We start from the raw sequence: 22,215 nt of genomic DNA, 5'->3' as shown, positions 1-22,215 counted from the left end.
GTTAATTCAGGGGGGGTTTTAACCTCCACCCTGGAGTGTGGGACAGGTGTAAGGGAGGCCCCCCCCCCAGGGTGGGGGGGTCCAATTCACCTATCCCACCCTTCAGCACCAGCTGGGAAACCCCCAAAACAACCTCCCTATGCTGCCTTTCCTTCCTCTCCCATTCTGAAAACAGTGAGCACTGGCAGAGAGCTGAAGCCATTGCCCACAGCTAGATTCCCCTCTCCCCTGGAACCAACAGTGAACTTCTGTTTGGTCCGGGGTAATGCTGTAACTCGGAGCACTTTGAAGAACATGGTCTGAGTTACAGCTGGGAGCTGCACATCTGTCTGCACCCTAGAAACACTAGAAACTGGGACTGGAAGAATTTCCTGATTCACTGAGCCCAGTCTCCTGGCTAGCTGAGAAAACCACATAACTCTAAAACTGATCAAGCTCCATCTTAAAAGTAATTTGAATTTTCTTTGCTCCCACTGGTTCTTCCAGAAGGCCATTCCAGACCCTCACTGCTCTGATAGTTAGAAACCCTCTCTTGATTTCCATCCTAAATGTGTTTATGGACAGTTTCTACCCACTTATTCTTGTCTCAGTCTTGTCCTTTAAGATACATAGTTCTACATTAACTCCTTGGTGCTCGCCCTCCTGACATCTTCATGCATAGTAATCAGATCCCTGTTCAGCTGTCACTTTGTTGGGTGAAGACTGGCTCTCTATGCCCCTGGCCTTCTCTGCTTGGTCTACTCCGAGTTCACCTTTTCTGAACCTGGGCGAGTAAATTGCATATTCCAGATAAGGTCTTATCAGGATATTGGGTGATAACATTAATACTTCCCCTCTCTCTGGAAACACTTCTCCTGATACATGCGGGCTTTGTATAGACATTCAGTTTCTCCTGGGAAAAAGAGTAAGAATGGCCACTCCAGGAGAAAAATAACCTGGGAACAACCAGGGTTAAATCACTCCTAGGAAAGTTTCTCCTAGGAGAGGCAATGTCTGAACATGATGTGGCTTCTCTCAGAAGAAACATAGTCACATAATCCTCCAGCACCCACCTCCCCTGCTCAGGAGATAGTGTGTCACTGCTCCAGCAGGGAGAAGAATGTGCCTCCTTCACAATGCCCACATTGTGCTGCAGGGAAACACAGACTTCCCATAGGCAATTTGGATCAGCCTATCAGGGCTGCCCTATGCTGTTATTTGCTACTATCTGCTGTCAGGCAGACTAAGGGAGCCTGCAGAGCACACTGAGATTTGTGCACAGAACCCCGCCTCCCCACCCCGGCCAACTTTCTCACAGCTACAGTGTCAGCACTGCACGCTCTCTGCTCTTTAGGGCCTCACAACTTGGATGTCTGTACATGTGGCTCTGGGTAAGTTCCTCTAGCAGGACAGCAAACCTGGGAGAGTTCTCCCAGACTATTTGCATGTGTGTATGCAATGTAGGATTACATTTGCCTTTTTCATGGCTGCATCACGTTGATGATTCATGGACATCCTACAATTGACTGGCACTCCCAGATCTGCCATTTCAAAATGAGTCATTTGAAGTTAAATATTTTCCTTTTGCATGCTCTCCACAATATAACCACACCTGCTTATCATCTCCCATTCAGTAACAAACTGGAGAGTACCACCTCTGGTTAGCCCATAAGACTAGATTCTGCTCACTGGCTAATTTTTCAAACAAGCACTTTTATATTTCCTCCCATTTTACATAGGGTTCTCATTAACCTTCCTCAAAACCCTCCTTAAAACTGTCCTTTACAAGGATGCATGTAGAAAAACATGAAAACAGACTAGTGGTGTACTAGCTTCACTGATTACCATACTGACCAACACTGTCTCATTGTTTCCTTGTTCCCCCTCTCTAGCCATCTGTAATTTCTTGGCTTACCCTTAGCCCCACAGCTCTTTGTGACACACAATTATTATTCTGTTTACATACAGTGCCTAGCATACTGGAGACCTAGTCTATGGCTGGGACTCTTAGGCTGCATCCAGATGAGCACAGCCATGAGGTATGTAGCATCACAGACCCATCTGCACATCCAGGTGTTTCCTGCATTGCTACCTTGAAGCAAAAGGGGGTGGGGGTTGACCCTGTAAATCCAGGAGCCAAAAACCCCATGCAGAAAAAAAGCAGGGCGCTGCCCAAAACTGGAGCCTGGCCAGCCACAGCCACACTCCAGCTGTCAGCCAGCCTCCAAGCTGTAGGAGTGACATGGCTGCACCTTCTCCAGCCACCAGGACCCAAGGTACGGCTGCTGGGACCAGCACAATTGCTAGCCCCAGCCTCCCCTACCCCACTCAAGGTAACCTACCGCACGTCATAGGGGAACCAAACATCCACGCTCATCTGGACATGGCCTTAGATGCTGTGGCAGCAGCAGCAACAACAACAGACTGTACAACTCCTTGCCAAATTTGGAGTTTCCTTGAAAACGTATGGAAAATTGGGGGACACAAGTCCCCTTGATCACAGGCTTTATGAGTCTCATTACACATGCAAGCACACACCAGAAGCACAGGCTTTTCAGGTGACTTGCAAACAAGCCTTTCACAAAAAGAGCCTGCTCTTTCTTTTATAGGTGTGAACATGTTCATTAAGTTTTAACGAGGTGCCATTCTCACAAGCAAGGGAAAAATATTACCAGCCAACTCACTGAACTGCTCTGACATGTGGCAGTGCAATCCATATAATGGTTGCACATATCCAAATCTATGTTAACAGAAAAGCAGAATGAAAATCCCAACGCACTGGGATATGCCAAATAAATCCAGTTAGAGAAACCCTTCACTTGTAGCAAAGCTGTTCTGAGAAAACAATGATTTTACTGTAATAAGATTGGACTGCGCCTAGAACAAGAGTTCTGCATCATGTACTCAGTCTGAACTGAATCAGGGTTTTGTGATGCATTTAAGGACAGTCTGGTGTTTGTCAATGACACAAAGGAAGAGGAAAGAGCTGGGGACCATTTAACACAGCCCTTTCAACTACTTGGCACTCCACAATTTGGTGTGTCCACTGCTGGCAAAGAGCATGTTGCATGGAAAATCTGACTCAGGGCAATTTTAGGAGTTAAGAGACCCTGGAGAGATGCGTTTAAGAGACAGGGGAGGGAAGATGGGGGCAGGGTGTGGACTGGCCATGAAATATCTGCCAGAAAAGAAAATCCCACAGCTTCAAACTGAGCAGCTCATATTTTGAATTCAATGCTCCTGAATCCTGATCTCAGACTTTGAAAGGTGACCACAATGTGGAACTTTCCCATTTACTGTGTGTGATATCCATCTGTGCTCTCGTCAGGTCACTGCAAAGCACCAACACGTCTAAAAAGAGGGGTGTTGCTGGATACTCCTTTTTGTGCACCACTGACAGATGCTTTAATCTGTGAAGGCAATAGGGTACCACAGGTGTCACAGGGGATGTAAGCACAGCCCAGAACCTTCATTACAGCTTTTGGTGACCGAGGAGGAGAGAAATCCAGCCAGATTTCCAGTCATCTCTCTTTGTAACATAATTAACATTTATTTATTCATATACTTGTATATTAAGTTAGCGCCGAGGGCCCTTGGTGACTGGCTCCTTTTGCTAGCTTCTCTACCCACATACAATTAAGAGAGGATTCCCACCCCAAAGAGAATACTCACACTATTTCTGTACCATGGAAAAGAAACTAGATTCATTAAGAGCTTGAACATGATGCATGTTCTCAAAGGGCCTGACCGTTGTGTGATACAAGGAACTGAAAACTGGCGGACTGAGACGATAAAGCTAATTTTGTGGAAAAAACAACCAGGAAAGGGTTTTAAAAATAGGAATTGCTTTGAAATAAAGGAAAAATACATGGAATAAGATCAAAACCTTTTCTAGTTGTTTAACCATCATGGAAATTTTTAATAAAATATTTTACTAATAGTACCCAATCCTAAAGGTGGGGAAGGAAGTCGGAAACTCTCAACAGGAAAAGGGAATTTTTTTCATACATGGTAGAAATGCCATACGAATTTAAAGCAAAAGACGAGATAGCATTTTTAGCAAGCAGAACTCGTACTGCAGCAAAAAGTTCAGCCAAAAGGGAGTTACTGACTGGGGGAAGGGCACATTGATAACCTCTTCCAACCTGAATATTTGGGAATTTACAGATGCCTTTGGTTTTCATATTTTTGTAAAAGGCTGGAAATCTCAGTTACAGGAGGAAGAACAACTTAAAGCCTTGCTTGTGGGAAAAGGTGTCATTTCTGAATTTACCCTAAAAGAGAAAACGCTCTCCACAAGAATACCTTTTGGACCAGCGATAGCAGACGCTTCCTTGACCACAGCAGTTGAGACCAGGTATTCTGTGGCCCCCAGATCTTTTCATGATCATGCCTTCTCTGAAACAAATATAAGGATGGTGAAGAATTAGTGACTTGATATTGTATGTGAAAGTGTCATAAATACTTACAGGGACTGTACCTGTTCTTGACTGTATGCAATGGACCACATTTATCCTAAGTGTAAACCAGTGATTCTCAACCAGCATTCTGTGTCGGCCTTGGGTGCAGAGCTGTCCCAGGGGTGTGCAGGGCCCGGGGCATATTAGCCTGTGTGGGGCCAGGGGGTGGCGAGCAGCCGGATCATGAAGCGAGGGGAGGGGAAGTGGCAAGTGGCTGCAGTGCAGAGCTGGCAGCGGCTGCAGCGGGGTCCCACAAAGCACAGGGCCCAGGGCAGTCGCCCCCATTTGCCCCCCCTAGGGACGACCCTGCTTGGGTGCTTTGAGATCCGTTCAAGGGTACCTCAGGGTGCATGCCATGTTAGCACTGTTAGGTGTGCAAACATGATTCACAAGATAAATCCAGAGATTTCAAATAGGAATCCATAATATTAAAAACATTCTGACCTGTTGTGGTCTGAGTACTTTGTGCCAGGAAAACTTCTATTATTTTTCTGTAGTCAAAAATCAAGTGAACACTATGAGTTAGTGTTTGCCAAGGGGCACCTTGAGTCTAAGAAGGTTGAGAACCACTGGTATAAACACAATTGAAGTCAGCAAAGGTCTGAAACTGGCTTTGACAGTTTTGCAATATAAGGTGCTCTGCCTTTTGCATTCTTTTATATTTCCAAAAGATGTGACATTTCTTGGTGAACAGTAATACATGTTTAACATCAAGTATAGAGGTTACTCCAATTATCTGCTAGAAAGGCATGAAACTATCATTTCAGACTGCATCTCTATGAAAAGATGCTCTTAATGAAATGCAACTCAAAAAGATTTTGAACTTACATTCCCTTTGGCCCTAGGTCATGGATGAATGACAGCTGGCTTACACCAATGAATTCCATCTGGAAAACAAAAAGGCCCCGTTGTTCATGCTTCAGAAAACACAAAACAGCTTGCTTAGTAAACAACATTGATAATAAAAAAGAATATACTAACAGGGAAACATGGAAAAGCCTAACAAAACACCCACTGCCTCTTAGATCTCTCTTTGGAGTACTGAAGTCAATAAAAGTATTTCTACAAGCCATGGATCAGGCTTTAATGAACACAATCATGGCAGCCGAGTCAATTTTTATGATGTGTGGTGCAGCATGAACTAAGGACCCATTAGAAACTTCACCTCTAGTCTGCTGGGTCAACTTCATCCCAAGTTAGTCCTACAGTTATAAATTGGCAGTTTCTTGATGGGTGCCTGCCTACTGACCTTTGTGGACTGAATTGCTAGCTTTTGTTCAGTTTCTACTGGATATGAGTCTGTATTATGCCAGGCTATTCCATACCTGACACAATACAGAAGTTAGGAAATAAATGGACATAAAGAATGAGTGTGGATAGATACAAGTTGCTAATATAACTTGGAAATCTGATTAACTCAATATACTATATTTAGATTTGTCAATAGATGTCAGTTCAAAAATTAACCCCCATAACCCAAATGCCTAAGGCTATCAAGAAAGATTACAGGAAGATATGAAGATGATCAGCAACAGTCTTCTTGCCATTAAGAAAGTAGTGACAATACACTCCATGCCTTCACGTAAATCTAAAGAAAGAATTTTAAGTGATTTCAACCACCCTGGCTTTTCTTAGCACAGTAAAATAGATTCTGCTTCTCTTTAGTCTCAGATCACAAAGTGAATGTGAATTAGAGCAACCTGTGTGGTTGACAGTGAGAACAAAATCTGACCACTGTGATATGGAATTAAGTGGACTTCAGACACATTTTTCATGAGGTTAACTTGCCAAAGTATATAAACACCCAGAAAGGAGGAGCAAAGGAGGAAACTTTCTTGTTTAGTCAGACAACGGCAAGGCAGAAAGAAGAATCAAGTTTTTTAATAAAATAGTTTGCCAGCTAGAGCTTAACAGAGTAAAGTCCAAAGCTTGGAGCCACACACAGCTGCAGCTGACCTCATAAAACCAGCAATGGAAGCCGCATGCGATCCAGGTCAGAATTCAAATCAGCAAAACTCTTCATAGCATCGTTTCTCATTTGTGAAGTCTACACTACCTTCCGTGGAGATGCACAGCTGGCAAAGGAATGCAGGGTGTGTACAGAAGTGCTCAGTACACGTTGTACAGTGCTGCAATTTAGAGCACTTTTAATAGCACTATAAAGTTACAGTGCTATTAAACATGACAGAAGTGCAGTGTTTGGTGGGAGGGAGTGAGGGGACAGGGGGTGGAGGTGGGTTGTGAGCCTCCCTGCACTTCCCAAGCTAGGAGGCAGGGGGTGCTCTACAGCCCCCTGGGGCTTCTGCACTGGCCAGAAATATGACCAGAATATAGAAGTTATCTGAAGTGCTGTCGGCTGCTAGAGTGCTATAAAATACAGCACTTCAAATGTAATACCTCATTTAATAAGGATTAATTTAAAAGTGCTATACCCATTTTTAAAGTGCTGTGTACTTCTGTTAAGTCATGGCAATAAAGCACTTTAATGGCAAAAAAGCAACTTCTGTACACACCCCACAGCTAGGTAAGGGGCTACACCTTCCCCCTGGCCTGAGAAACGCCCCCCAAGCTTCAGAGCCATATTGCAAAAGGCAAGACAGCAATTACCAATCCATGAAGAACCCAACAGATGAAACTGGTTTGACATGAGGTGGATCACAACACACCTGAGGCCTGATCCTTACTTTGAATAACAAGTAACTGTAAAAGTAGCTCCGCAGTCTGATCTCAGTGGTGCTGCTGAGATGCTGTAGGATGGTATGACAAAAAGTGGGTTAGGGTGGCAGATTTGGGCCCTCAGGGCTAAAATGAGCTGTTATACTTGTATGAAATAATAGGGTATAACTATATTGGACCAAGAAAAAGCTGCAACTCAGAGGCACGATTCCCCCTTCCCTTTGCTTTTGTCCTAGTAAAGGAGAGGGGGCAATATTTTCCTACAGCACTTTTCAAAAAACAAGTTAAAAAAACCTCTGTAAATCTAGCCAGCCCGACTGAACGACCACATTTGGAGAGTCACACACTGACCAAGACCATGCTGAAAATGTTTGTACAAGATGGTATCTGCTTCCTGAACTGATTTCCTACTTCTTTTATGATTTCATCATGTTATTGTGAGGACAATAGGACAAACTGTTTCATGCTTTTATTGAACTGGGATTCATTTATTCCTTTTGTGCATCCTAGATGAGGAATCATAGTGCCCTAGAGTTGGAAGGTAGATTGAGGGTCACCTAGTACAACTTCCTATAGAGATGTAGAACTCACTGTTCCTAAACCATCCTAGGCAGATGCCTATTCTTGAAAGCACCCAATGAAGGAGATTCTCTGACTTTTTCAGGCAGCTTGTTCTATTATTGTACTGGTCTTACTTAGGAAGTTTCTCTGGAGGTTGAAACTAAATCTGTTTTGCTGTTGTTTAGACATTGCCTCTTTTTCTGCCCTCAGTGGTAAGGGAGAACACTATTTTTCCCTCTTCTTCATGGCAGCTTTACAAATATTTGAAAACTCTGCCCCCTTAATCCTCTGCTCTCCAAACTTAATAAATATTGTGCCTTCAACCTGTCCTCATACAGCTGGCGTTCCAACCTTTTTATCTTTCATTTCATATCTAGAACGTCCCCAGCTTCTCCACACCTTTCTTAAACTGTTGTGTCCAGAAATGAACGCACTTCAGCTGATGCTTGAACAGCTTATGTACCATGTAAGCCCTTATTGTGAGGCTTAAAAGGGGCATTAAGTAGTTTCTTAACTCCTAAGCAAGTTCTCAGTACTGCAGAAGGAGCTGATCAGATCAACCACCCTGTGAAGAATCAGGCCTCTCAGGTTGAGCACCCAGAACTCAAGGCATACAAAATCACTTGCACCTTTTGAAAACCTTAGATATTAGAGCAGGTTGTTATGTATAGTGCATTCAGTACTAAGAAAGACAAAGAATAAGGGTGACTACAGAACACCAGTGACACTTGGGGGGGCACATGCCCCCCCAGATTTCTGTGCTGACAGTGGGGAGAGGTGCAGACATGGGGCTGCAGCCTGGCTGGAGCCACTGCCTGGCAGCACCAGCAAAGACAGTGGTGCAGAGTTGTGCCCTCCCACTGCAGCAGCAGCATTGGGTTGTGCTCCAGTACTTAGGCTGTCACCTATGCTACAGAAGGAAATGAAAGGCAAGTAGCGAAGAGGAAATTACCACTCAGAGCAAATGAAGATCACAGCAGAATATTGTCCAGCATTACAGCTGTCAGGCCCCTCCACCTAACCAGTCTTTAACGATAACCACAGTGCCACAGAGACAGCCCCATGTGCCTCTCTGGTAGCCAGGGAGAAATGCCATATAAAATCCTTAGAGCCCAATTTAGCCCACAGTTATGTGCATGTATAAACAGCTCCCAATGATATCCTATAACACATGTGAGCATCCCAAAAGCAAAACTTGGATTTTTGGTGCCAATCCCACAAACACATACTTTTGTGTTTTTCTGTATAAACACTGACTTCAAGGACATTCTCAGAAGCACAAGGCAGATTAGTGTTTGCAGGAGCCTTCATTAGTAACAATTCAGTAGATTCCAGCAAAAGTTCTTTAGCACAGTTGGAAAAAAACCCTGGGTAAGTGATATTCATATTATTATTTATTAAATATTGGTATTAGTCCAATCCTTTCATCCAAGGAGCTCATGATTCACAAAGAAAGCTGAAATAAAGGACAGCAATTTAGCAGCACCCTTTCATCTCCTTTCCATTGGAATTCTTACACTACCCAGCTGTTTTCATGGTGCCTGGCCATCCCACTCAGGTTTCAGAGTGAGCTGCAGCAGAATATTTAAACTATGAGATAGGGGGTTGAAGCATTCAGTTTCAGGGATATCGTTGTAACAAGGAAAAAAAAAGGCATGACAGGTCAGTCAAAGGAGAAGAGCAAATGAACTATGAAGGTGGAGAAACAGCTGCAAAATAGAGGAGACACATTTTTAACCATCATTTTTTGCCTGCTGACCCAAGGACTGATGATTTATTTAAGAAGGATTTTAAAAAAGATTGCTCATATGACATTCAATATTTTAAGTAGGATTCAGCACTTGCAAAGTCAGTTGTTCACTCTAGCTCCTGCTTTTGTTTTAGGGTAGTTCTTGTTATAAAATAATGTTACATGAGGTGTTTGTGTTAACATCATTCTACAATAGTGTTCCAAGTATTTCATATATAGAAACCTGGGCTCACAGTAAGCATGATATTCCAACATTATTTTTGCGTGCTACAGTTCAGTGTCCTGTAATCAGCTTTTAGCGTAGGGCTCTACATAGGAGCAGAGGTCTTCACTCACAGATCCAACCATATGGCCACAGCCTAATAGAGCAGTCATATTTGTGCATGAGAGCTGGTTTTTAACTATAGAGTTAGGCAGTTTATTTGGTTTAATTTAAAATCTTATTTAATAAGGCCAGTGCAATGGCTGAATGGACACACTTATATTGGTTTAATGGAATGTGTGCTGGTTAAGCTAAAAAATCTTTTAAACTTTTAAACTCCTGCAGAGTTTAAACTAAAAGCCAATGAAATCAGTGGAGTGTTTGCGCAGACTTCAGATCAAACCTATAGATACGGCTTCACAATACTGATCTAACTGTCCCAATTACAGAAATAAATGTGGAGAAAATACAGAAATACAGGTAACTGTTCTGAAGAACTTTATTACTTTACATGGAGAGGACTGGGAAATTAACCACATTTATTTATTTTGTTATTTTTTTAAAAGGAGGTGGCTCTCACAAAGCCTGCTTTCTGATCATGATGCACAAAGCACGTTACAGCTTTAATCAGTGATGTTTGACCACGCGCTACTTTTCAGTTTGCATGCAAAACACCTAGACATTCAGTGTAATTCAAAGCATTATACAAATTAATCCTACAGTGATTCAAATCCCTGAGCTACTCAAAGATGGAAAGAGCTACAAGCAAGGTATGCAATTCAAATTCTTCAGGTCATGCCAGGGCCTTTCTTGTGTGGTTAGTACATAAAATAACAAAATCGATAACTGATAAATAATAGCTCAACCACAATTTCATAATAAACAGTCAAAATGAACAGAATCATCCTGATCCATTGTTAAAATGTCTCTTACAGACAGAATTGGCTTGAGAAGAATCTCTCTAAGGTTCATGGTCCTATAAAGAATATGGGTCAACTGGCCTTTGAGACTAATTCTGATAGGACCCATGTCTGAATGGAAAAGTACATAAGCAAAAGGCTAATCTGAACTGTAGCATACAGATCTGAAGTGTCTAATACACGAGACAAAATTTACCCACAAATCAAAACAACTGCAACACTTCTCATCTTGCTATCAATTTAGGATGGTGAACTTTAAAAAATACCCCCTAAGCTGTACCACAATCTACACTCAGCAGCAGAGCCAACATCCTAAGATAAGTTCTCAAAGTTCTTCTTCTACTCGTGTCTTGTCAAACTAGATGTTTTTCCAGACTCGCGCACAAGCGATGGCTCTTTCTATTGCTGCAGTGAGGTCTCCTTTGTGCAGGTCTTACCAAGGAGTCAGCAAACAAGCAGGTGCTCCATAGTATGCACTGCACTGCACTGCACTGCACTGGCATATATACATTTCATTAGACTAGCCCCATTTGAGCATGTTTGTTTTTGATCCTTCAGTTTGCTTGTGGAGGCAATTCAGGCACTTCCATTTTGGCCAGTCCAGACCAGCCCCTCTGGGAAGGTCCTCCTGGGGTCCTAGGTCCATTTTAGAACACCTGATTATGCATAATCTTTCTTTCCATAACCTCAGTCGCACCCTGACTGCCGTCATAGCCAACTGTGCAACACTGGTGACAAAACTCTTTTGCATTTTAAGCTGTTTCGTTACTTCTGTGTGACCATAGAGTGGTTGCGTGGGGTCTTCCATCTGTCATAATTTTTCTTTTTGACTCACCACCTTTCTTCTGATATGAGGTAGTGCAATGCTAGTCAGTAAGTACAGGCTAACCTTTGGTGTTGGCGTTAGACATCCTGTTATTTCACAGCAGCTGTAGTTTAGAATTGGGTCTAGTTTCTTGGCATGAAATGATTGTTCCCATACTGGACACGCATACTCTGCAGTGGAGTAACACAAGGCAATAGCAGTGCTTTGAATGTAGCTCAGTTTGCTCCCACTTTTGAGGTGACTGAATTACAAAGTAAGTTGTTGCAGGCACTGACTTACCTTTTTGTCTTCCCTACATGTGCTTTGAAAGTTAGTGCTTGGTCCAATGTAACCCCCAAGTACATAGAGTTTGGGTGATTAGTCAGTGAGATTCCATCCCAGGTGATGTTTAATTTCTGCTTGGCTTCTCTATGGCATAGGTGAAAAGCTATGACCTGCATCTCGGTTGGCTGGCGGCAAAGTTGGCTCTTACTGCAGTAATCTGAGAGGTTGTTAAATGTACATGTAAATCTGTTCTTGATAGTGGCAAAATCCTTCTTTTGTGACATGATGCACAGATCATCAACAGGGAGCCATCGATGCTCATTGGAAGGAGCATTTTGAAGACCTTCTCAAATCAAGACTCTGTTGTTGATGAGAGAGTTCTCAACTCCATCCCACAACACCCAGTCAGAACCCTTGATGAGGTGAGGAAGGCCATCAAGCAGATGAAAAACAACAAGGCATCTGAAGTGGACTGAATCCCCACAGAAATCTTCAAGCGGGGGCGGGGGGAAGGGGAGAGGAGCTTCACATCACAGCTTCATGCCCTCATCTTAAGGATCTGGAATGATGAGAAAATCCCAGACAACCCCACAGATGCCATGATTGTGACAATCTTCAAGAAAGGACACAGGTCTGACTGTGGAAACCAGAAATAGATTGCCTTACTGTCCACCACAGGAAAGACCATTGTGAGAACCCTCCTAAACCGTCTCTTTCCACTTGCTGAGGAGCTCCTCCTGGAATCTCAGTGTGGGTTTAGGGCAGGGATGTCCAGCCCTTTTGAATGTTGGGCCGGATCACGAACTTTTTATCACCCAGTGGGCCAGTGAGCCATATTCAAAGATGTCATAGGAAGTGGTATCATATCAGGAAGTGATGTCACGTGACCTTTGACACCAATGAAGTTGCAGGGGTTGATATGGTCCTGGGTGACATGGCATGCATGCCTGGATTGACACGGTGCTGCAGGAGCCGCTTGGCTACAACTGGGTTGACCTGGTGCTGAGAAGCTGCGGGGCCAGGCCAGGGTTAACCTGGGGCCTGCCTGGCCTGCCAGTGCCATGCCCGGGTTGACCTGGTGCTGCAAGACCCGCCTGGGCAGAACCAGATCGGCACTGGCCAGGAAAAGCAGCATGCAGCTGAAGCTGGCTTCCCATGCGCTGCTGGGGACGGGACGAGGCCGGCCAGGTCTGCACCGGCCAGCAGAAGCGGCGGCAGAGCCATGTGCTGCTCAGGACTGACCGGTGCAGGCTCGTCCCATCCCGAGCGGCGTATGGCTCCGCTGCCACTTCTGTTGGCTGGTGCAGACCCAGCCGGGCTCCTCCTCCTGTCCCCAGCAGCACATGAGAAGCGGCCCCCTTAGGGCCTCGTGCGCAGGCGACCAGGCCCGGAGAGCTGCAGCACCCGGGGGGAGACTGGCCAGGGAAGCAGGCGCTGCTTTGCTGTGGGGCCGGGCAGGGCAGAGCAGCAGGGCTGGCTTGAAGCGGGCGGGTAACAAGGCAGGCGCGGGCCAGCGTGCCAGCGGCCGCTGCTTGCCCTCCCACGCGGGGCGGCTCCCCCGGGCCCTGCGGGGGTAAGCAGCTCCCCTCCCCTCCCTGCTGGCTGTGCCCCATGGCCCTGCCCTGCCTGCCTCGCTGCGGCCCCACCACTGCCACCGCGGCGCCACGTGCCACCGCTACGGTGGCTCCACACTCTGCACTACCGCAGCCACCGTGGCTCCACACTCTGCGCCGCCGCCTCTGCGGCCCCGCCGTGGCTCCGCCACTACAGCTCCATGTCACCGCAGCCCCGTGCTCTGTGATGGCCCCATGCTCTGCTGCTGCTGCTGCAGCCCCACGCTCCGCGGTAGCGGCACTGCCACTGCCGTGGGCCAGATAAAATGGCTTGGTGGGCCGCATGGCGGACTGCGGGCTGTATGTTGGACAAGCCTGGTTTAGGGCATCAAGAGGCAAAACTGACATGATCTTCACAGCTCACCAGCTGCAGGAGAAATGCCAGAAACAACATAAGCCTCTCTATGTGGCCTGGCCTCCTTTGACCTCACAAAATCTTTAGACTCTGGCAGCCAAGACACATTGTGGAAGATTCTTCTGAAGTACAGATGCCCACCGAAATTTCTCACCATTCTCTGCCTGCTCTATGACAGTACGTTAGCAGTGGTTTTCAGTAATGGAGCTATCGCAGATCCCTCTGAAGTTAAAATGGGAGTTAAGCTGTCATTGCTCCAATACTCTTCTCAATGTTCTTTGCCACAATGCTACATCTGACCACCAACAAGCTTCCAGCTGGAGAGAAGCTAAACTGCCAAATGGATGGTCAGCTGTTTCATCTCAGCCATCTCCAAGCCAAGACTAACATCACCACAACCTCAAACGCTGAGCTTCAGTACACTGATGATGCTGTAGTGTGTGCCCACTTGGAAGCAGACCTTTAGGCAATTGTCATCATCTTTACCAAGGCATACAAGAAAACGGGACTGACACTTAACATTAGGAAGACTAAGGTCCTCCATCAACAGCCTCCTAATGAACAGTCTGGAGCTCCAGTAAATCAGATCCACAGTGAGACTCTGGAGAACACTGACTATTTCCCCTACCTCAGAAGCCATCTCTCGCAGCAGGCCAACATTGATGAAGAAATCCAACACTGCCTCAAATGTGCAAGTGCAGCCTTTGGACGCCTGAAAAAACGGGTGTTCAAAGATCACAACATCAGATCTGAAACCGAGCTTGTGACTTATCAAGCAGTTGTGATCCACACCTTGCTTTACAGAGCTGAGACATGAACAACAGACAGGAGACATCTGAAGTCATTGGAGACGTACCATCAATGCTGCCTGCAGAAGATCCTCTGAATCCAGTACAAAGATAGACACACCAACATCAGTGTCCTCCTGATAGCAAACACCACAAGTATTGAGGTGATGATCATCCAACATCAACTTTGTTGGGCCAGCCATGTCACCTGGATGTCTGACTCCAGACTCCCAAAGGAAGTTTTATTCTCCCAACTCGCCGAAGGCATACAAGTCAAGACGAGGGCAGAGAAAGTGCTTCAGGGATGTTTTCAAGGTCATCTTTAAAATAATGCAACATCGATATCAACTCATGGGAGACTATCACCCAGGGCTGCCTGAAGGAAGAGTCTGATACAGGGATATTGGTACTTTGAAACCTTATGACAACAGCAGGAGACAGAAAAATGGGAGCAGCAGAAACAGCGTGTCACAGACCAAATCAAGAATCCAGCACTACCCACTGCGTATGGAAGTGCATATCCGAGTTGCAGCAGAGTTTCTCAATCCCAGATAGGCCTCAACAGCCATCTTCAGATACACAGATAAGACAGTCATGGAAGACCATCATTCTTGATTGTAAGGGATTGCCAAAGATCAATATGAAGCTCCTCATCTTACTCTGCATACGTTGGTCATTGGTATATATGTTAAAAAGGATTGATGCTAGCACGCTACCATGTGGGAGGCCATTTCATTGTCATCTCCAGTGGCCCCATTTCTTGCACTGTTCTATGCAAAAATGTCTCTTCTCCAAAAGGGATTGGATGAGCTGCATGGTAGGTGGTAGTCACAAGTCATACTGTGGATTTTGGCAAGCAGGTTTTGGTGGCTGACTGTGTCATAGACCACTGATAGGTCTATAAACAGCACCTGTTATCAACCCTTTCTTGAATCCATCTTCTATATGCTGGGTGATGTTTAGTATTTGGCCAATGCAGGACTTGCCTGGTCTAAATCTGACTTCCTCTGGTATGAGATGTTGTTTGATATGAGGTGAAAGGTGCTTGGGAATAAGGAGTTCATAAAGCTTATAAAGATGGCACAGAAGTGACACTAGCCTAAAGTTCTCTGAGCCACAGGCATCCTTTCCTGTCTTTTATAGAGCTATTACATGGCATTGTTGCCATAGTTTGGGTATTCTAAGGGTTGATGAGCAATTATTAAAAAGGCATAATTATCCATAACTTGGTTTCAGGGCTGAAGTGCTTGATCTTTTCTGTGCATATGTAGTCAAGCCCAGCTGCTTTGCTATTCTTCAGTTTACTTATTCCAGGATCAAGTTCATCCTACATGTATGGTGTGCTAAAATTATTTTCTTCCAGATCAGTTTGCTGTCTAATCTGTATTTTAGGCTGTTTGTTCAAAGCTTTATTGTTGAACACAGGCTGGTGAGTCACCCGGTTTGCTGTGACATTGTGGTATTGCTGTACTTCTTTTGAGTAGTTACTTATCTTGTGAATGGTTAATCATACTTTCCTGCTAGTGTGGGTCATATCTATTCCTTCAATCGATTCTTTCCATTTTTGTCACCTTTCTTCCAGGAGCTTGTTAGGTAGTGCTGCCCCTGCCATAATAGTGTCATTTGAGAATGGATCTCTTTGAAATATTTGCTGGAATTTTTTGTATTTGGCTGCTAGTATGGGAGTAAAGAGTAAACCCTGGTAAATACTCAGTTCTGCAACCTTGAAGTATATACCACTTGGAGGTTTTGCGTAGTGCATTCACGAAGAGCTTGTAGTTATCTGAGACTGGTTCAATGTGTGTCACTTTTTTGTCCAGGTCTTAAGAAAAGCATCTTCAGTCTGCTTTCTTAAAATTGAAGCATCTGTGCATTGGTATTGGTTGGAATTATGGGTGCTGTGACATTTGATAGCAATTGGTCTGTGCTGTGCATGTGGAATGAATTCCAATATGTCCTTTTTGCACATAACTTCTATATTGTTGTGAACAAAGGCAAGGTCTGTGTGAGGAGAGAGAAGAGCCCCAAAGAAGTAAAATGGCCACACCTGTATTGCGAAGAACTCCGCAGGGCTCCTTCTTCACCCAGTGTTTCAGGAGGGGAGGGGGAGTCAGCTGGAACTCCAGGATAAAAGGAAACACGGGGCAGGCAAAAGAGGGACACAGGAAACCGGAAGAGACTGACTCAGGCAGCAAGACAGCAGGGAGAACTGGAGGCACTGAGGAAGCAAGGGAGACCGGGCTTAAAGAAAGCAACTCTATGGAGGGAGTTGCCAGGGAAGAGAACCCTGAGGGAAACGCCCCGAAAGAAACAAACTGCCGCGAGGCAGTTAGAACGGTAAGAGGAAAGTCACCCCGGATAGTGCATTTACAATAATATTGTTCTGCATCAGGACAATAAGCCAGGAAAAAGACTGGCTAGGATTACTGGCAGGTCTGTGCCAGGTGCCAGCCGGGCGAGGTACAACCGGGTCCATTGGGGATACTGAGTGGCCAGACCTAGAGATCCAAGGAGCATTTTTTTTTTTTTTTACTGCTGAAAGGCAGATTGTGGAGACAACTGAATTACCACCCAGTGGAACGGGCAAGGGTGTAGGGGTTGGTGGAGCCCTCACTACACTAAGCCAAACTGCAAGAGCCAAAGCATCAAGACCCACATACCCCGGCATTCTATTTTCTCTCGTAACAACAAGTCGTGGCAGGAGAGATTGCAGACATGTGGGAGGGGTCATTAAAATGTCGCGGTGGACTTCGGCTTGTTAGCCGAGATGCTAAAGTTGTCTTGGTGTAGAAGACAGAGTCAGAAAGGAAGAAAAGGAAAAAAAGCAGCTCAAACAAGTGATGAGCTCCAGAGATTGACAACACCTAGACCGGCAGAGACAAGCCCCTACCACAGATAGGGGCAGGACATTTGTGGGAAAGCCCACCACTGAAGAGTCTGGATTATAGCTTCATCTCTATCGGGAGCTAGTCAAAGGTAGGTTTGAGTCGTGGATCAAGCTCAGGTGGACAAGCTTTGGCCCACATCTCAACTAAGCTGCCATTCTCAAAAACAAACTTTGTGGAAGCTTAACCATTGAAAGCCAACAATAATCTGAGAATTTATGTACATCTGAGACATCCACTTGTGCTTGCCAGCAACTGAGTGGAGCTACAGGGTACAAAGACGGGAGAGAAGCAGAGCTGTTTATGGCCCCTGCAGTCTGTAGTGACAGAGACCAGGAAACAAACAGAGCACGCTTCCCCTTTTTATCTCTAGCAGACATTTTCCAAACAGGATTTGATCAAGAAATCTTCAGCATTTTCATATTAGTGGAGACATTGAATCAGGCAATTCTTGTTACCTAAGAATGGCAAACTAGATCCAATGTCACGTACTATAAATGTAATCTCCTCTGCTCAACATATGCCAGCATTAACCATTGCCAAGTTGGCAAAATCTTACTTTAAGAACAAAAGATGATTATGTTCCACACTGTAACAGGGAATTCCTGCCCTTGTTACTAGGAGGGCTTGATTAGGTAAAGAACCAGGGGCCATGCAGCTAATGAGTCAATTAGCTACATCTGGCCCTACAGGAGAGGGGCAAAAGGGCCAATCCAGTGACTGGAAGGAGGCTGGGCTGGGGAACAGAAGCCCAGTCCCTGGGCAGGCAGGGGCAACCCCAGCTTGCTGCTGGGAGAGGAACCTGGGAGAAAGGAGCTGCTGGGGACAGAAACAAGCTGCCCTGGGGGAGTCACAGGTAAGAGGGCTCTGATGAAAGGTAGGGCCTGTGGGCAACACTTCATCCCAAGTGAGGAAGACTATCTGTTGTGAAGCAGTTGGTTTGAGTTTTGTTTTTTCATTTTGGGCTTGTGACTAGAGGACCGGGTTGTGGCTATAGGTGTGGAGGAGGCCACGGGCAGGGATGCCTGAATGCACTCTGCTGCAATAGGTACCAGAAGTCAACCCCAAGACAGAGGAGTGGAGATTATCAAGTAGACCCTAGGAAAGGGGTGGGGGGGTGCATCAGGGCATGGCTTACTCCTGAAGGCTGAGGTCTTGAACAGTGGGCCACGGTGAAGGGTATGGTTGGAGAGAAAAACGAGCCAATGCTGTGATAGATGAAACCCTGACAAGTGTTTGGAGTCCTACATGAGCACCCCCTTACAGGGGCAGTACCAGAAAGAGAGCAAAGGCCCCCGAGGTGGGACTAGCCTGACCAGGCAAACCAGGACCTGCAAGGTTATGGCCGGCCCCAGGGACTGCCTCCCAACAACCAACAGAGAAACTCCAAAGTCGTGGCAGGAAAAGACTGGAGGTAAGAGTGGACCAGGTAAGTCTTCACAAGTGGGATGGACCATGAGGGGGTCGGGGGGCAGGGTGGCTATCCCCAGCCTCCTTGGGCACCACATCCATCACTATATTATATTGTATCCGTGTGTTACACAGCAGCCCCTATGCTGCTGATTCTCAGCAGAGCCATTCTACAAATATTATGTTTAGACTTTCCATTGTAACAATAAGGACAGTGACCAGCACTGAAAAGGTGCTTTGCCCCTCATAACTGGCAAATTCAGTATGAGCAGACTTAATATAAGAGTGTAGATAGCATTTGTACATAAAAATTGCCTAACAGAAAGCAATGGGAAAAACCCTGAACAACAAAAATAACAGACTCTCTCCAACCAAGCAAAAAAAGAGAAGTTATATTCCCTTAGATATCTAAAGTTTAATCTAGGTTTCTGACTCATTTTGAAACTAAGTTTTCCAATTGTTCTGTCTTGCTTAGGAGGATCTGGGCCTTTTCATTAAGTTCTGCAACTAACCAACCCAAGATGCACTATTTTTTTTGCCGACGATATAAAAAGTAGTAATAAATTCTTTATGTGAGCTCAGAAGAAGAGGAAATAGGTTAATGACATAACAATGAAGTGGTATTCATGTGCAGTTACATCTTCTTTAAGAGCTCACGGGAAATGTGGCCTGCAGGATTTTGCAACGCTGCTCATGGCAACAGGAAATTTTTCTTTCCTAAGATACATTTTTCCTCAGGTTGAATGACGGGAGAATGAAGTATGCTCTTGCCCACTGTGTATTCCTTGCTCAGTATTGAGGCCTACGGTAGAATGAAGATTGGGACCACTGTTCCAGAGCCTCAGGTGAGGCAGGTGAAGAATACGGCCAGCCAACAATAAGTAACTCCAGTCCACAAATTAGGTTTCAGGAGGCACATACTGATTTTAACAGGACCCACCACTGAAGCAACATGAACCAAGCAATTTCATTAAGACTTCTGACTAGAAACAAAAAAATACTGTTTCTTTCTGGATGGGAGAAAATACTTAGTAAAAAGAGTTAGCCAAATTCTTCTATGTTCCAAAATTAAAGAAGTCACTTATACAGCTCAACCCCTAATTATTTAGGTCTTTAAACTTCTAACCAAACATCTTGAATGCTTGCTAGAATCTATCAGAAGTCCACCATATCACTTAGATAAGAAGTTTTCTGCACAATATCAACCTTCCCCAACAGGTTGTCATATTGTGTTGCAGCTGCAACCTTCACATGGCTTGAGGATTGAACGCTTTGGTTTGAATCAATTTTACATTCACTCTGGGGAACGACATATAATCTAGTAAAAAAAAAAAAAGGATGCAAAATGCTTCTTGCATATCTGGAAGAAAGCTGGAGGATCTCTCTTATTCTATTAAGTATTTCTAAGTGAAGAGAACATCCCTTTGCTGTTTAAAGTATAATATATAGTACTTACCGTTCCATGGTAGTTTCTGTACATAGGCATTTTTAAGATTTTTGTCAAATAGTCCTCTAGTTGTTTCTGCAATGCAAGGATGAAAGTTTTAGAGGGAGGAATGTCAGTGAAAAACTAATTCTTTGGCCGCAGGAAATCACGAAGAAACAAGATTTAGCTTGAATAGAAAATAAACGATTTAAAAATAGCACTTAAAACACTGTCTCAAAATATCCTTCAAAACAACCTGGTTATAATCTCCTTTCTGTCCACTCATTTGAGTACGATACTACTTCCACTATTCAAGTTTTAGAAGCTGATCTCTTGAAAGGAATTAATTTGGCCTGAGTTTAACAGATGCCAAACTTCCAGACACATTTTATGTAAAGTTATTATTTAAACCATGATGGTCTCAATTTATTGTTTTTCAGCATTCATTTCTTTGGAAGTCAGGTTTCAAAATGCTGCTCAAGAGGCTGTCACTTCTTCTTTTGCAGCTGCTAACTAGTTTTTGCAACTGCACAACTCATTCCCATCCATTTTCTCATTCATTCATGGAATATGCAGGGGTCAAAGCAATCTCTTCCCATTCTGACCTAAGCTATTCTGTTAGCTTTCTAGAATATTCAGCTTCAGAAGAGGCTACTTATACAAAGGGATTTCATGCAACTGGGGCCATGGTACTGGGGATTTCATGGTAACTGGGGGTGTGGGACTGGGTGATGAGCTGATCGCAGTTCCCTTTGCTAACATCTCCGTGAGAGTACCAGCTCTTGAATGTTCACATGGAAAAAACCGGCCACACACACTCATATGAAGACTAGAGAGGAAGCTATTCAGTGAAGCATTGGAAGGAGCTTATTCTAGGCTGGGGCTGAAGGATAAGAGGGCAGAACACAAAATGGATCAGAATAAAGCCTTCCAAACAAGCTGAGAGTCAGACAAATCTCTAGAATAAGGTATCTGCATCTAGTAGAAGAAAATTAAGTACAGCAATGGAAAATGAAAATAGAAATGGAAAATGAAAATAGAAATGGAAAGCAACCACAGGTTAACAGTTCATCTCCCAAGAGCACTGTGAGTAGAAGAGAAAGCACATTTACCCTTCTACTTGAGAAGTGTTCTTCTCGAACCATGTTCTCAGAGGTACGCGGTAAACTTGGCATCTGCCTGGTTTCTCCTCTTTTGATACTTTGTCTTCTAACTGTGTGACTGAGAAAAATTCCAGATTTGTTTTTGTCTGAGTATTAGAACATAAGTGCATTCCTCTAATAAAGGGGTACTGACATGGTTCTCTTTTTTCTGTTTAAGACTTCATTATAAAAAAAGAAGGTGGTAGGGAAGAAATGAAAAAGGAAGCATAAAAACATCTAACAAATCAGCCTGTAAAAAACACATAGACATGAGTATACAATATAGAAAGGATATTAGAATAATTTTTCCCTTGATACAAATGCCCACAGCTCCATGGGCTTCAACTGAGTTTTGCCTATCTAACCAGAAGAGAATTTGGATATTCTTGGGCCATTACATTTTATTAATCCTTAGTTCTTCATAACTACTCCTTCCTGTAGCACCACTCACTTCCTGTGGCCTACAGTCTCCATCTGGACTGTTCTTTTGTCCCAACCATTTTTTTTGTCTCATTTCTTTTCAATGCCTCATTTCTTATGCTTGGAACTTCGCAGCAGGCCCTGAGGCTCAGTCCTGCCAGCTCCTGAACATCTCACAGAATTTAGATTAAAAAAAACTCAGCACCTTGCAGAGTTGAGCCCTTGAAGACAAGAGCCCATATTGTCCTGTTACCTTCCATTAATTATTATTCAGAACTCCTCACTGATTTCAACAGACAATTCTGCTTTAAAAGTGATCATACAAAATGGTCCAACCTGCTTTCTCTTAGGGGTGTGCGAAATGGGCCGCATTCGATTCGGATTCGGCCCGAATCAGGGACAGTGATTTGATTCATTGATTCCGATCGCTGTCCCGAATCAATTTGGCCAAATCATAATCTGAAGATTCAATGCCGATTCATAGAATCGGTGATTCGGCCATAGACACAGCTTTACATGTTTTTTCTACATACCTTGA

General features: G+C 44.4%; 1 protein-coding gene across 11 annotated transcripts in view; it reads right to left on the bottom strand.

Annotated features, from left to right (window-relative positions):
- Positions 1-22,215, bottom strand: part of PLD1 (phospholipase D1) — a 144,769-nt gene that overhangs the window by 59,835 nt on the left and 62,719 nt on the right. For all 11 annotated transcript variants that reach the window (XM_025201771.1, XM_025201770.1, XM_025201774.1 and 8 more), the window contains 4 exons: positions 21,228-21,336; positions 20,146-20,211; positions 5,268-5,326; positions 4,285-4,377 (listed from right to left, as the gene is read on the bottom strand). In XM_025201771.1, the coding sequence (XP_025057556.1) occupies positions 4,285-4,377; positions 5,268-5,326; positions 20,146-20,211; positions 21,228-21,336 (327 nt within the window). The remainder of the gene's footprint in view (positions 1-4,284; positions 4,378-5,267; positions 5,327-20,145; positions 20,212-21,227; positions 21,337-22,215) is intronic.

This window comes from Alligator sinensis, unplaced genomic scaffold, assembly GCF_000455745.1.
Source record: "Alligator sinensis unplaced genomic scaffold, ASM45574v1 scaffold379_1, whole genome shotgun sequence".
Lineage (NCBI taxonomy): Eukaryota > Metazoa > Chordata > Crocodylia > Alligatoridae > Alligator > Alligator sinensis.
This window is presented reverse-complemented; position numbering and strand designations above follow the sequence as displayed.